The sequence below is a fragment of the Rhinoraja longicauda genome, chromosome 10 (assembly GCF_053455715.1).
Source record: "Rhinoraja longicauda isolate Sanriku21f chromosome 10, sRhiLon1.1, whole genome shotgun sequence".
In the NCBI taxonomy this organism is placed as follows: domain Eukaryota; kingdom Metazoa; phylum Chordata; class Chondrichthyes; order Rajiformes; family Arhynchobatidae; genus Rhinoraja; species Rhinoraja longicauda.
The window spans coordinates 37,524,057-37,541,159 of record NC_135962.1 but is presented as its reverse complement, the minus strand read 5'-3'; the positions used below and the strand labels follow the sequence as shown (position 1 = coordinate 37,541,159).

General features: G+C 38.9%; 1 protein-coding gene across 1 annotated transcript in view; it reads right to left on the bottom strand.

Annotated features, from left to right (window-relative positions):
* ddhd1b (DDHD domain containing 1b) overlaps positions 1-17,103 on the bottom strand; it is a 60,474-nt gene that overhangs the window by 26,480 nt on the left and 16,891 nt on the right. Inside the window, exon 3 of the mRNA XM_078407185.1 lies at positions 1,765-1,893. Within this exon, the coding sequence (XP_078263311.1) occupies positions 1,765-1,893 (129 nt within the window). The remainder of the gene's footprint in view (positions 1-1,764; positions 1,894-17,103) is intronic.

The following is a 17,103-nucleotide window of genomic DNA, read 5'->3' as shown; positions in this document are numbered from 1 at the left end:
GGTGGGCAGTTCCAAGAATTTAGCATCATAGATTTATTCACAAAATGCTGGCCCATATATTCTTCTAAACCCTCCCTATCCAATCCGTATAAATGTCTTTTATTAATCATAATTGTATCCACTTCCATAGGTTCCTCTGACAGATTCCAGATTTTAATATTATCTGCAAACGTACGTCCAAGTCACAAACAACAGAGGGCCCAGCATAGATCCCTGCGAAACACCACTGGTCACAACCTAGTTAATGAATGTTTACATCTGAAAACTCCTCTCTGAGTGAAAATATCGCCCCTGAGGGCCTTCTTAAATTTCTCCATTTTCACCGTAAGCCTATGCCCTGTAGTTTGCAAATCCTCTACCCAGGGAGAAAGATTGCGAACATTCACTTTATCCATTTCTGGAACTATATGTCTTAATAGAAATGTAATAATTCAAGTTATATCTGCTCATTAATTCTGGAATGTATTTTCTTACATTTCCTCACCATTGTCTACAAGTACTCAAAATATGAGTTAAATGGCAGGGTAGACATTCTGACAAGTCCTCATGACAACCAGGAATACATAATACAGGAATCCATAACCATATATTTCGATGATTATGGCAAAAGGAAATCACTTTTTCCCCAGCCTTACACCCCCCCCCCCTCCAATCTCCATGAATTAAACTGCCTTTGAATGTTAGAGTCATAGAATCAGTCATGCAGCACGGAAACAGGCCCTTCAGCCCAACTTGTTCATGCTGACCAAGATGCCCCATCTACGCCAGTCCCACCTGCCTGCATTTGGCCCATATCCCTCTGAACCTTATTTGTTTGCAAGTAAATCTAAAATGTTTGCGCTAATATCTTGTTCTTTTTTTTGTGGTCTTCTTTAATTTAGAATTTTATGTAACTTATGTATAATTTATTTCTGTTTGTTTGTCTGTGTCCATGTGCCTGTGATGCTGCTGCGGGACTTTTCATTCTACCTGTGCTTTGCATAATCATGAAAACCTGAACTTTCTGGTTTACCACCACCCGGATTTAAAAATTCCCACACTTGTTTTCGAATGTCCCCAACTCTGAATTCTCCCCCGTCCCTTTGTTCTCAGTTCCAGGCTCACATTCATCCATAAATTGCCAACCACGCAGGACACATCTCTCAGATTTCTTTGTCGACCTTTTTACTCCTTAAAATGTTCCTGAAAACTGAATGCATTTGGTCATCAGCTCTATCACCATAAGTGGCTCTCAAGTTTTGTTTTTGATGGGTTGTTTTCGCTATGATAAAAGACACTCCACAAACAGATGGTGTTGTATCCCAGCTCCTTTCCCCCACCACCGTCCACTCACCTCCCCATCCCCATGTCAAATATTTTTCCCTTTTATTCCCTGCACTTTCCCCCACCCCTGTCCCCCTTCCACGCATATCCCCCTTCCGGCTTTGCATTTCACTCCTCCCCTTTCCTTCTCCGGCATCCTGGTGCCCCCTTTTCATCTCTATCCTGGCACTTACTCCACCCATCTGCAGTTTAACCAGTCCCCTCACTTGTATCCACTGATTGCTTGCCAGGCTTTGTCCTGCCCCCAGCTCTCTTTTTCACCTCCCCCCCCACTCCATCAGTCTGAAGAAAGGTCCTGGCTCAAAATGTCATCTGTCCATTCCTTCCACAGACCTGTTGAGCTCCCTCTGTACTTTTAAAAAAAATTGAAAAGCAATCTTAGGTTGGAGTTGCTCAGAATTGAGAAATGATTATTTAACGATAATTTTAAGTACATCATACCTTTGGAAAATCCCAGTTTCTGGGTAACTGTTCTTGCGATCTTGGATGTGGTTGTGTCACTGTACAAGTAAACTTCGTCCACGCCATACCAGTCCACATGGTTGCGGCTCAGCTTTAAGCTGTGTATAGCTGCAACCGATAAACATTTTAACCATTAATCAAATACAGTCTCCCCATCTAATGAATGCAAGATGGAAAATAATCAACTTTCAATAGTAAAAAAAAGTTGAATGCGTGCAACAATAATCAGGAAACATCCCAAATCTGCAGTTAATTTTACATAATTACAAACAAGAGCATGTACTTCCTCAACTGAAATAGTTCCAAATTTCTTGCACAATAAATTGGAAGTGTATTGAGAGAAACAAAAAAAGTGTTCCTTAATAGTTGCAGAGCGAGAGAGAGAGAGAGATAGAAAACATTAGGAACACCCTTCTGAAAGACTATTGGATGGAGATAATCCTAGCTTTTCATATATATTTGAATTGAATTCAATTGAATTGAAATGAAACATACAGCATGGAAATAGGCCCTTCAGTCACTAAATCCACAATGACCATCAATCACTCATTCTCACTAGTTCTATGCGATCCCACTTTCGCATCCACTCCCTGTACACTGGGGGCAACTTACAGAAGGCAATTAACCTACACACCTACATGTCTTTAGGATGTGGGAAGAAACTGGAGCACCTGAATAAAACCCAAGCAGTCACAGGGAGAACACACTAACTCCACACATAGCACCCGAGGTCAGGATTGAACCGGGGTCTCTGGTGTTGAGGCAGCAACTCTACCAGCTGTGTCACTATGCCGCCCACTTCCGATGATATACTTGGGAGAAGCAAGTTACGTTGCAACGGTCAACACGTCCATGGAGGCAGTTCAGTAATACATAAGCAAAAATATGCTGCCAAGTTAAAGTCATAAGAAAACGTGTGGGGTGGAAAGTCTGGTTCTGTGCACAACTGAGCTACTTGTGCATTGCTGACAAAGAGGTTTTGGCAGAACAGAAGCTCCAGCACTGCAATCATTTACCTGTCTTTGATAAAGAGTGCCGCTCTGAAAGGATGTGTTACAGCATTCGACAAGCGATTACAAGTGGAACAGATCACAACGTGCAGCTCTGTTTGTACAATGTTTATGCCAATTTTAAGAAACTTGCTTTACGGTTTCTATTTCTACAAAACAAATTTCACTCTTCCTAAGAAATTCTACTGGTGGAAACATGCACTAATAGTAGGTGAATCTACCTCTCAGTCCCAGAACGCCTAAAAGTTGCAACTGAAGCCCTTGAGAATGAATTCAAGGACCAAGATTTTAATGGGCACAGTATTAATGGTAGCAGGAAATGCTTCAGATTCGAAAAATACAGTTCACTTTATGCATCTGTGTAGGTTCACCGCAGAGGGAGAGAGTAAATGCTACTTGAAAGGCTCTTCTAACCTAAAGTACAAGTGTAGAGAATAATTCATACCATACCTTGGCAACACTTTCGTTTGTAACATGCAGTGTCTGTAATTTCCTTATATCCTCTCCATTTGAACAGAAAGGGAAAATAGAAGGGAAGGAGTAGGTACAGGACTAACAAAGCAAAAAAAGGTGAACTTCATGGATACTGCGAGCACTCTATTGATCTTCAGAATACATAGGTCTCAAAATCAAAATATATTTCAAGCTTGCCAACTAAAACTGTTTCCCAATAATGAGCAGAAAACTTCACATCATTTTTGAAATACTTGCACCATATTCTGCAAATCCCAGGCAATGGACACAAATATGACTGCTTCATGATCTACATCTGAAGCTTTATGGTCTGGTTACCTGGTATGACAGATTATTAACTTATTGCACCACTGATTGTTATATAATTATTTATGTATTATTGCATAAATGTGTTGCAGCAAGTAACAATTTCAGCCTATCAAGTCCACACTGACCATCGATCACCCGTTCACATTAGTTCTATGTTATCCCACTTTCTCATCTACTCCCAACACAACACGGGCAAGTTTTACAGAGGCAAATTAACCTACAAATCCTCATGTATTTGGGATGTGGACGGAAACTGGAGCATCTGGATTAGGTCCGCAGATTCACAGGGTGAACGTGCAAGCTCCGCACAGACAGCACTCGAGGTCAGGATTGAACCAGGGTCTCTGGCACTGTGGGGAGCAGCTCTACCAGCTGCGCCATTGGAATTGCCGCTAGATATTTCTGCCCAGAGTACAAGTAAGATTTTTTTTTTGACAAAGCATTACGAAAAGTACAAAAAGATAATAAAAATTACATATTGGCACTTAACATCTAAAATCTTCATTTTGCAGAAACAGAAATGAATGGAAATACTCAGCTGTGGAAGGGACATGGTTAATGTTTCGTCAATGATCTGCCTTTGATGCTTTTCAATCCAATTGCTTCCTTTCACATTCACCAGCAACTAGGTTAGAGTCATAGAGTGATACCGCGTGGAAACAGGCTCTTTGGCCCAACTTTTCCACAACAGCCAAGATGTATCGCTCATCTCGTTGCTTTTTTTTAACCCAGCATTTTGGTTTATGTACACTGTTTACTGATTTAACATTAGGAAATACTATGCAAAATTAGTATAGAAAGATAAAATAGCATTCAAAATAAACCTTGCACTTCCAAGTAGGCAGAGATTTAGAGTATAAATGTCTTTCTTGCTCTCAACTGCAGATTGGCTTGAATTTTAATAGGCTATGCTTATTATTTCACCCCCTCAATTCCCAGCAGCTGTGCTCAATGTTTGTTTGCTGTGTATTGTGAAACTTAAAATTAGAGTTCAGTCGAATTAGAGCTCAGCTGCGAATGAAAAATTAGAGCTCAGTTAAAATATGCAGTACATTTTGACAAAATGGGATTAATGACATTATCACGTAGTCTAAATCACAACAATGGAAATCAGATTGAAACATTTACAGAACTTTAATACAACAGTCACATTTATTAATATTTTAAATTTTTATGCATGCAACTGTTGTAAAAAAAAGAAAATCAATGAGTTAAATCACACTTTGATAGATCCACTCCCAATGAGGACACACATTTAAGTTTTTTTATTTATTTATTTATTTATTTTTTAATTTTTGAAAAGCATATGTACAAATAGAAATAAGAAAAAACACATTTGTTACAAAGTTCTTACATAGCTTCAATTTTTAAATTTTTGAAGAGAGAAAGTAAAAAAAAAAAAAAAAAACTATAAACTTGGGGAGAGAGAATAAGAGGGTTAATAAAAAAAAAGATTAAAAAAAAAGGATCTAACAATAAAAATTAAAGGGAGTAGATCCGGGAGACAATAACCACAGTTGTACATCCAACCCCTAACTCAAGTTTCAACTTTTAATTTAATTTTTTTTATTTTAGTCCTGTGCCAAACCCATTTACTTTTCTAAAAATTCAATAAATGGAGACCATATTTTTTAAAATAACTCAGGTTTGTCGATTAAGGCAAACCTTATTTTTTCCAAATGCAGGGTCTCTGTCATTTCCATAGTCCACATTTTAATTGTGGGGGTTATTGGTTTTTTCCAAAATTTAAGTATTAATTTTTTCGCAGTTATTAGACTGTAATCAAGAAAATGTACCTGACTTACTGTAAAATTTGTAGTATGTTCTGATAATCCTAATATAATTAATTTTGGGTCCATATCTAATTTTTTATTAATAACTTTAGAAACTATTTTAAAAATCTCCAACCAGAAGTTTTGCATTTTTATACAAGTTACGAAAATATGAGTTAAATTAGCTTCTTGAAATTGACATTTATCACAAATAGGAGATACTAGGAAAAATCCTATTTAATTTCGTCTTCGAATAATGTAATCTATGTATTATTTTAAATTGTATTAAGGAATGTCTAGTATTCAATGAACATTGATGTATATGTTGTAAGCTTTCATCCCATATATCTTGCATTATAAATTGATTCAATTCGTCCTCCCATGCTCGTCTATAAGATTCTGATGACGGAATGTCAGTGTCAAGGAGAGTATTGTAAATAAAGGATATTAATTTATTTGAATTATAATATCGATTCAGGCATACATCAAGTGTTTCTGGACCTCTAAACTTATATTCTTGCATGTGTGATTTTACATAATCTCTAAGTTGTAAATATCTAAAATAATTATTAACATGTAATCCGTACTTCTGCTGTAACTCCTGAAACGAAAGAAAAGTTCCCTTATGATAAAGATCTCCCACCCTTTTGATTCCATAACTTTTCCATTGAGCAAAGCCTCTATCTAAGACAGACGGTTTAAAAGAAGGATTATTCGCAATAGGAAGGAAAACAGATAATTTACCCAATTTTAACGTAAGCTTTAATTGTTTCCAGGTACGGATAACACTATGTATAATGGGATTACCTCCATATGTTTTTTTATTTAAATTTATTGGAGCTAAGAGGATCGCACCAATATCGAATGGTAAACAATCCTCATTCTCCATCTTTAACCAATCCGGTTGTTGATCAGAATCATCCAACCAGCAGGTTATATTTTTAATATTAACCGCCCAATAATAAAATAAAAAGTTAGGTAAAGCAATTCCTCCATTAATTTTAGACTTACATAAGTGTCTTTTATTTATTCTATGAGTCTTGTAGTCCCAAATAAAATTAGTGACAATTGAATCAATTTTTAAAAAAAACTTTTTTGGAAGATAGATCGGAATTGCTTGAAATAAATATAGTAGCTGTGGAAGAAAGATCATCTTTATAGCATTACTACGACCAACTAATGATATAGGAAGTGTTTTCCAAAATTGGATATTTCTGTGTAATTTAGCAAGTAAAGGAGGAAAATTTGATTTAAATAAAGAAGTATATTTCCTAGTCACGTAAATTCCAAGATATTTAAACTTTTCATAGGCAATTTTAAAAGGAAATTGTTGAAGTATGGCCGGATTATGCTCCATTATTGGCATAATCTCACTTTTATACCAGTTAATTCTATAACCTGAAAATGAACCAAATTGAGTTATGAGATTTAATAAATTCGGAATGCTAATTTCTGGCTTTGTAATATATATTAATACATCATCCGCATATAAAGAAATTTTATTGGTTGTATGTTTAGTGTTGTAGCCATGAATATCTGAATTTGATCTAATACTCTCAGCAAGTGGTTCTATAATAAGGGCAAATAAAAGTGGTGATAGTGGACATCCTTGTCTACAACCCCTAGCTAAATGAAATTTAGATGACAGCATTTGATTAGTTAATATTCTAGCTGTTGGGGATGTATATAAAAGTTTCACCCATGCACAAAAATTTTCACCTAGTTGAAATTTTTCCATCACTGAGAAAAGATAGGGCCATTCTACTTGATCAAATGCTTTTTCAGCATCTAGCGAGATGATTGCTAAATCTTCATTTAATAGTCTATTTGAATAAATTATATTAAACAAGCGTCTCAAGTTGAAAAATGAATATCGTTTAGCTATAAAGCCTGATTGATCGGGGTGTATCAATTTGTCTATAACTAGACTTAATCTCTGAGCTAAAATTTTCGCTAATATCTTCTGATCAGTATTTAAAAGAGTTATCGCCCTATACGAACCAGGGTCTTCAGAATCCTTATCTTTTTTAGGAATGAGGATTATTGTTGATTCAGTCAGAGTTTGTGGCAATCTCTGTTGTTTAAAGGCGTGACTATATACAGTTTGCAAACGTGGAGAGATCAAACCACTAAATTTTTTATAAAATTCATTATTTAAGCCATCAGGGCCAGGAGTCTTCCCATTTTTCATGGATTTAATAGTCTCTTCAACGTCTTTCATAGTTATTTCTGCGCCCAGTAAATTTCTATCACTCACATTCAAACCAGGAAGATTACATTCCTGCAAAAACTTTTGCATCTGCGCAGAAGTATCTGTTATTTTTGATGAATATAATGACTGATAAAATTGCAAAAATCTCTGATTAATATCCTTAGGTAGTTTAAGCAAATCTCCATTTTCTGATCTAATTTTATGAATTGTAGAATCATCTTCTAATTTACGGAGTTGACGTGCTAGCAATTTCTGTGGTTTATCTCCAAATTCAAAATGTTTTTGTTTAGTATATTGAAAAAGCCTTAAAATATGAGCTGAAAGGATATAATTTAACTTATATTTGAGAACTGCAATTTTATTATGTATTTCAATAGAGGGAGCGATGGCATTTGTTATGTCTAACTGTCTTATCTGACTTTCCAGGTCATTCTGTTCAGCTCGGTTCTTCTTGTTTTGAGACGCTTGAAAAGCAATAATACATCCTCTCACAAACGCTTTAAATGTTTCCCAAAGCAGGGACGCAGATGTTTCAGGAAGGTCATTTGCGTTTAAAAAAATCTCAAATTGCGATTTAAGATAGTCATAACATGCTTTTTCATTTAAGATTTGCGGATTAAATCTCCAATTAGTCTGTTTCCCCGTTACTCCTTGGAGTTTTACCCTAAATGTTAAAGGGGCATGATCGGATATAATAATATTATGATATTTCGAATTATACGTATAAGGAATAAGTTTGGAGTCCACCAAGAAATAATCAATTCTTGAATAAGTTTTATGCACAGGTGAATAAAATGAATACTCTCGGCCTGAAGGATTATCAATCCTCCAAACATCTTTTATATTTGCATTATTTATATAAGAGTTTAATAATTCACACGACTTGGATTTTGTTTTCCTTTGAGTTGAAGATCTATCCAAATAAGGATCTAATGTACAATTTAAATCTCCTCCAATTATCAAGTTATATTGTCCAAATTCTGGAATGGTATTAAATATTTTTTTTAAAAATAACGGATTATCAAAATTTGGTGCGTAGACATTCACCAATATCAATTTTGTAGAATATAGTTCTCCCACTAATATAACATATCTACCTTCAGTGTCGACTATAGAGGAAGTATTTATAAATGGTATACCCTTACGAATTAAAATAGCAACACCTCTTGATTTAAAGGGAAACGATGAGTGAAATACTTTATCAATCCATTTGCCTTTCAGTCTATTATGTGCTACATTTTTTAGATGAGTTTCCTGAAGGAACATTATGTCTGCATCAATAGATTTTAAATGTGAAAGTACTTTACCTCTTTTAATTGGTTCATTAACACCCTTGACATTCCAACTACAAAATGTAATACCTTTAACCCCTGTTTTTCTAATAGAATCTTGCATCTTAACCGATAAATGGTCTATAATAAAGCAAATGGTCTGGCACCCGGACTACAACATTTTTCTTGAATGAGGGGTGGATGATCTTTTGTACAGCGTAGAGTGCCTCCCGGAAATATCTCCCAAAAGTATATAATTTCTGAAAAATGACATGATAATAAAAGTTAAATCTAAAAAAAAAATCAATATATAAAAGGTTAAAAGAGTGCAGGAAAAAAGAAGAGACAACTAAAACTACAACTACAATTAGTGCAGTTAGTGTTAGCCACCCTAAGGTGGCAAAAAATCTAAGGACTTCCGTGAGATGTAAAAAAAAATTAATACCAGCTCCGTTTTTTAACACAGTTATTATTTGTTTTTTTTTGTTTTTTTAAAAAGAGAGATAAACGGGGCAGGCCCGAAACTAATTAGTCTATAATAAATCGATTTTTCTATCTAAAGTGTATTAATTAAGTATTCAAAGTAAGGTTTACATAAATCAAATATTACTTATACTTCTTATTAGTGATGATTAATAAAAATATATATGTTTTTTAATTAATAATTATTAGTTACGGTTAATATACATATAGTATATACACTAAACTTAAATCTTTGAATTTTAATATTTTTAAAGTCCAATTAGATGTCTGCCAATTAAGATAGCCGTGAAATCATAATCAAGCCTTCAGCGACCTTTCGATCTCCCGAGCAAATTCCAGTGCTTTATTATAGTCAGTAAAAAAGGATTCTTTTTGATTGTAGGTCACTCGGAGTTTTGCTGGATACAACATACCAAATCTGAGCGCTGGGATCTTCTTGAGAATAGATCTTGTCTCATTAAACAGTGCTCTTTTCTTAACCACCTCAAAGGGGTAATCTCTGAAGATGCGAATCTCATCGCCTCGGAATGATAAAGCTCTGTTACTAGCAATTCTTGACAGCATATCTTCTAAAACGTGAGCATTATGCACCCTCAGAATCAAATGTCTTGGAGGCGCATTAGCACCTGGCCGTGCTCTCAGTGCTCTATGGGCTCGATCCAGCAAGGGCTTTGAATCCATTTTCAAAACTTCCTGTAATAACTCAGCAGTAAAATCACGGACGTTTTTATCTTTTTCTTTGCCTTCTTTAACTCCAAGGATTCTTAAATTTTGTCGTTTTGAATGACCCTCTAAGTCAGTACATTTTTCGGTTAATCTCATCAATAAATCAGAAAGACGCTGAGTCTCCGACACTACTACTTTTGTAGTTTCAGCACTCGTCTCAGCTAAAGTTTCCAACTCACCTAAAGCCTCATCATGTTGTTCTATTGACGCGGTGATGTGGTTCAGCTTACCAGAAAAATCAGAGTCCAACTTTTGTAACTTGGAGGTTACTTCCTCCATGTGTTCATTCATAATTACACACATTTCAGCCTTTGATTTATCCAACTGCTCCTTAATAGTAGATAGTATTTCCCCCTTCATTCCTTTAAGGGACACTAATTCAGCTTTCATCTCTTGTAATTCAACAAACAAGAAGTTTTGTTTTAGAAAAAGACTGCTTTTTTCTACCTCTCAACTTCATTGGTGGGGCAGGTGCAAGGGGCTACAAAACTTCTTGGTTCTTATGTTAACGGATGAATACAGGAGAGAGACTGATAATCTGATTGAAGGTGCCAGAACATCAATCTTGCTCTCAACGTTACAAAGACCGAGGAGCTGATTGTTGGCTTCAAGAGGGGGAAGCCAGTGTTCGACGAACTTGTCTGCATTGAAGGTACAGCAGTGGAGAGAGTCGACAGTTTCAGGTTACTGGGTGTGCATATCTCTGAAAACTGTTCTGTGTCAGCACTTCGATGCAATCATAAAGAAAGGTCATCAATGCCTTCACTCTCTCAGAAGACTGAAGAGATTTGGTATGTCAAGGAACACTTAAATTTCTTTAAGTGTACGATAGAGAGCATACTGACTGGCTGCATCATGGCCTGGTTTGGCAACACAAATGCTCAGGAACAAAGGAGACCACAGAGAGCGATAAGCATTGCCTGGTCCTTCACGGGTACTGACATGTTCATCTTCGAAGGGATCCATTCGAGGTACTACCTCAAAAAGGGCAGCAAATATCAAAGAGCCACAGCACCCTGGCTATGCTTTCATCTCACTACCATTGTCAGGTGGAAGATACAGAAGCCTAAAGATCATGACCACCAGGTTCAAGACAGCTTCTTCCCGGCAATTGGCAGGCTCTTAATCACTGCACAACACTAACCTCAGCAACAATGATCTTCTACGGACTTTTGTCCGTAGTTGCACTACAAAGTTGGGTTCAATGGTCCTTTATTGTCACCTGTACCGAGGTACAGTGAAATTTAATTTACCATACAGTCATACCAAAAAAAAGCAACAAGATACAAAACTACATAAATATTAAACATAAACAGCCACCAAACGGTGTGTGAGAATCCCTAGGACACACAGTTTAAGCGGAGACCCACAACCATCAGTTCAATGTCCAGACCACACACACACGCTTCCCCACCGTGATGTGACCAGAGTTGTACCGACCGCTGTCACTCTCTCTGCAGTCCCTGTCCACCAGAACAGTCAGAAAGCCGTCCACACTCACACCAGACTCCAGGATGTTCTCATGGCGTGATGACCCCGCAAACACCAAGATCACTGCACTCTCGGCAATCCCTCCGAATCCCCACCAGCGCAGGCAGCACGTCCATCTTGTTTTTTTGGCGACCTCACATTCCCCACTGTGATTCCTCCTTTCCTCCCGCAGTCGGGGCGATCGAAACTCCCGCAGTCGGGGCGATCGAAACTCCCGCAGTCGGCGATCGAAGCCCCGCAACGGGGCGATCGAAGTTCCCGCGATTGGGGGGGGGGGGGTCGAAGCTCCTGCGGTTGGAGCTCCCGAAGTCGATCCCTAGCAAAGGAATCGCCAGCTCCACGATGTTAGGCCGCAGTGCGGACGGAGATACCATAAGGAAATCTCCGTCAAGGGAAGAGATAAGAAAAGTTTCCCACAACCCCCCCCCCCCCCCCAATAATACAAAACAAGATGCACTGAAACATACAAAATAAAAGATTAAAAACGACAAAAGAAGAAAGGGATGAGACAGGCTGTTGGCGAGGCTGCCACTTACGGCGCCACCCAGCTTTGCACTATTATCGCTTCCTAGAATTACGCATATTAATTTATTGCATTATAATTATTAGAAATGTATCTGTGTTATTGCATTTACAGGCCTGTTAAGCTGCAGCAGGTAAGAATGTTATTGTTTTGTTGCTGGTACATGCACCAGCTGAGAAGGTTGTTGGCTGCAACCTTCCCCCCATTGACGGACTGTACACTGCAAGGGCCAGGAAGTGAGTGGGCAAGATCACCTCTGACCCCTCTCATTCTGGCCACAAACTCTTTGAAGCACTTCCCTCTGGAAGGCAACTCCAGACTGTCAAGCAACCACAGCCAGACATAAAAACAGCTTTTTATCCACGAGTAGTAACTCTACTCAATAACCAAGGCACATTCCTTGCATGTGTACATACATGGCCAATAAGTGCATCAATTAATGAATTAATTAACTAATTAATTGATTGATTCAATTAAACACTCTAGACTTGATTCTTGATTTCTTCTGATGTGGTCACAACAGAAAGCATGTAGTTGAAAATGGTTTAGGAAAGAAAACCTCTCCTTCCACATTGAAAAAAAACCCCTCAGAGCTCATTACTGGCAAATGGTCTCAGACCCAAAATGTTAACTCTGTTTCTCTTTCCACTGGTGATGCCCAACCTGCTGAGAGCTTCCAGCGTTTTATTGTTTGTTTCAGTTTTCCAGCCTCTACCAGTCTTTTAATTTATCAAGCCCATTTTCTGCTGCACTTCAATTTATTCAAATCAGCAGGTAAGCAAAGAGTTTAAAATTATTTCTGAATAACAGATTAACTTTCCACTTTATGTAGCCACAGAAAAATATCCGAGGTGTTGTTGCTGAGTTTCCTTGTAAAAAATTTCTTTTTTTCCCCAAATGATAAAACTGAACAAGTCACAGGAACAGACAGCATCTCGTTCTTAGAGACAACAGCTTTTTTTTTTCACCCAGGTAAAAATAATCCTTTCCACAAGATATTGTAAATGATTCATTAAAAGGATGTTCGGATTTGCAGTTATTGAAAGAAATAAGCAACACATATATAATTTTTTTTTAAATGCTCTCTCTACATAAATTGTGCATAAAACCTGCAGGGCCTATTTGCTATTCAATAGGATTCATTTTCATTTCACAAAAGCTGTGATTGATGCACAACAGGTTCAGGATGAAGTGACAGATGTGGAAGATAATAAAAAGAGTTAAAAAAAATTCCACAGCAACAGCAAATTAAATTATAATCAAATGGACAAGTGTAAACTGGAAAGTGACTAATTTAGAACGGATTGTCAAGTTCCAATTTACACCTCGATGAATGAAAACCAGAGGAGTAAAATTATGAAATCTTTAATAGCTGAATGCTGTAATGGTTAACTTAATGTGCAGGCAATATTATGACACTACCCATTTTGAAAAATGATTGAAATTTACCAGAATGCTGCCTGGGTTAGGGGGTATTAGCTAGAGAGGTTGAACAAACTTGAATATTTTTTTTCTGAAGTGTGGAGATTGAGGGGGAGATTGATAGGAGTATATAAAATTGTGAGAGGCATAGACAGTCAGAACCTTTTTCCCAGGGTAGAAATGTACAAGTCGAAATGTGAAAGACTAGAGGACATAGCTTTAAGGCGAGAGAGGTAAAGTTTAAAAGATATGTGTGGGACAAGTTTTCTTTACACAAAGGGTGGTAGGTGCCTGGAACGCACTGCCTGCGGTGGTGGTGTAGATACAATAGTGGCATTTAAGAAACTTTTAGATAAGCACATGGATATGCAGGGAATGGAGGGGTAAAGCAAGCAGAGGAGATGAGTTTACCTCAGCATTATCTTCAGCACAAACATTATGGGTTGAAGGGCTTATTCCAGTGCTGTACTTTCTATGTTTAATATTATTTAGAATATGTCAATTATAAATGCCCTGGTGCAGAGATTTGGTGTCTATGCGAACACTGGTGCATCAAGCAGCGAGGGCATGAGTACCGTATTTTACTTCATAACTTCAGTTTCTTAGAAGCCAAATATCTTTAATGATGAAGACAAGGCACAAACATTACCATGGAGTAGGTTTAATACAGGCAACAGGGAATGATTGCCATTCCATTCTCTACAATCAGATATCTGGTATGAGCAGGCCAGGCTTGCCAGCCACGGACCGGGGACTCACCTGCTGCAGACAGAGAACCAAGGACCTGCCCGGAAGATCCAGCCAGCCCACCGCAGACAGAGACCTTGCTCACCACAGACCGATGATGTAGGGCCTGCCCCCCCCCCCCCCGCGGACGGAGGACCTGCGCCATGGACCGAAAACTCGCATGGAAGGCCTAGCTCACCCGTGGTGGACCAAAGATCCCTTGGTATGGACCGGGAACACGCAGCTCACCTGCCCAGAATGGAAGGAGTCAGACAGAGGGTCAGTAAGCAGACTGACTGTGGGAGACAGTGCAGTGCCTCGATGGTGGAGTGGGCTGGCAACAGCACTGGGTACAGTGGCATCGCACCAAGAGGCCGAATGCGTGGACTGTACACGGTCTACAACACTGAAGGACACCATGGCTACACTTAGCCAGGCCAACCCTGTAAAGCCACCAGTACAACGAGCCTTCATGGTCAGGTTAAGAACACTGCACTTACAAACTGGGACTTGAAATGGCACCAAAACTGTATACTGTCTCACTGTACCACTATTATACACTTATACTGTATCTGAGATGCTTATTTAAGATGCTTATGTATAGTGATACTTGTGCTGAACTATATACAAAAATGAATGTTACTGTACCTTGGTACATGTGACAAATAAAGGACCACTGATAAGTGTAATTGTAATACAATTTCAGTGTTTACTATTCCCATTACTTGTTATCAGGATAACAGTATCAAATTACTGCTAACTAATGTGCTGGATATTTGATAGGTTTATGGGTCGGGAAACCAGCCCATTAGAATTCAGAAAAATATGCTATTTTAAAGTACTTCAAATGGTAAATTAACAGACACAAAGTGCAGGAGTAAATCAGCAGGTCAGGCAGCATCTCTGGAGAAAAAGGATGGGTGACATTTTAGGTCAGGACCCTTCATTCCATTCAAAGGGACCCAACCTGAAACGTCACCCACCGTTTTTCTCCAGAGATGCTGCCTGACCCACTAACTTACTCCAGCGCTTTGTGTCCATCTATGGTATCTATGAGCATCTGTAGTTCCTTTCTACACATACTTAAAATGGTATCCCTGCTCAAAACCTAAACCTTAGTGATGAGGCGATGCTGTCTCAAATATGCCACTTCAAAGCCCACACTGGGAAAGAGGAGGATATTCCTGGAGACTTCAGCGGTACCGTAATTGTGACCACCTTCAAGAAATGAGACGGGTCTGACTGTTGTAACTTCAGGAGGAGTTTCCTTGATGTTTGACCCGTTGCTAGGGTCCTCCTCAACCATCTCTTCGTGGTGGCCGGAGGACTGCTCCCCCAATTACAAGTGGATTCTGCCCATCCAGACACACTGTGACCATTATCTTCACCAAGCCACAACTCAATGCAAAATGCAGAGCACAAGAGGCCTCCATAGAACAGTACAATGGTGCAGCTGGTAGAGCTGCTTTCACACAGCGCCAGTGACCCGGATTTGATCCTGAGCTTGGGTGATACCTGTGCGGAGTTTGAACATTCTCCCTAACTAGTGCAGTAACTAGTGGGGTGCCGCAAGGCTCAGTGCTGGGACCCTAGTTATTTACAATATATATTAACAACTTAGACGAGGAAATTAAATGTAATATCTCCAAGTTTGCGGATGACACAAAGCTGGGTGGCAGTGTGAGCTGCAATGAGGATGCTATGAGGCTGTAGGGTGACTTGGATAGAAACATAGAAAACATAGAAAATAGGTGCAGGAGTAGGCCATTCGGCCCTTCGAGCCTGCACCATTCAATATGATCATGGCTGATTAGGTTAGGTGAATGGGCAGATGCATGGTAGATGCAGTATTATGTGGATAAATGTGAGGTTATCCACTTTGGTGGCAAGAACAGGAAGGCAGATTATTATCTGAATGGTATCAGATAAGGAAAAGAGGAGGTGCAACGAGACCTGGGTGTGCTTGTACAACAGTCACTGAAAGTAATCATGCAGCTACAGCAGGCAGTGAAGAAGGCAAATGGCATATAGGCCTTCAATACAAGAGGATTTGAGTTTAGGAGCAAGGAGGTCCTACTGCAGTTTTACAGGGCCCTGGGGAGGCTGCCCCTTGAGTATTGTGTGCAATTTTGGTCTCTGAATTTGAGGAAGGACATTATTGCTATTGAGGAAATGCAGCCTAGGCTCACCAGGTTAATTCCCGGGGTGGCGGGACTGACGTATGATGAAAGAATGGGTCGACTGGGCTTGTATTCACCGGGATTTAGAAGGACGAGAGGGGATCTCATAGAAACATAAAATTCTTAAGGGATTGGACAGGCTAGATGCAGGGATTTTTTCCCCCAATGTTGAGGGAGTCCAGAACCAGGGGTCACAGTTTAGGAATAAGGGGTAGGCCATTTAGGACTGAGATGAGGAAAACAAATTCACCCAGAGAGTTGTGAATCTGTGGAATTCTCTACCACAGAAGAGAGTGGAGGCCAATTCACTGGATGTTTTCAAGAGAGTTAAATGTAGCTTGTAGGGCTGAAGGTATCCAGGGATATGAGGAAACAGCAGGAACGGGGTACTGATTTTAGATGATCAGCCATGATCATATTGAATGGCGGTGCTGGCTCGAAGGGCTGAATGGCCTACTCCTGCACCTATTTTTTTGTGTTTCCCTCTGACCACTTTAGTTTCCTCGGGGTGCTCTGGCTTAATGGTCAATACGACAATGGGATAACATAGAGCTAGTGTGAACGGATGATCGATGGTCAGTCTGGACTCAGTGGGTCGAAGGTGAGCTTCCATGCTGTACCTTTCAATCAATCAATCAATCAATCAATCAATCAATCAATCATACTTGGCCATTGTCAACCTTGCTAATGCCTCTGTTTCCACCTCCATTATTTGGTAG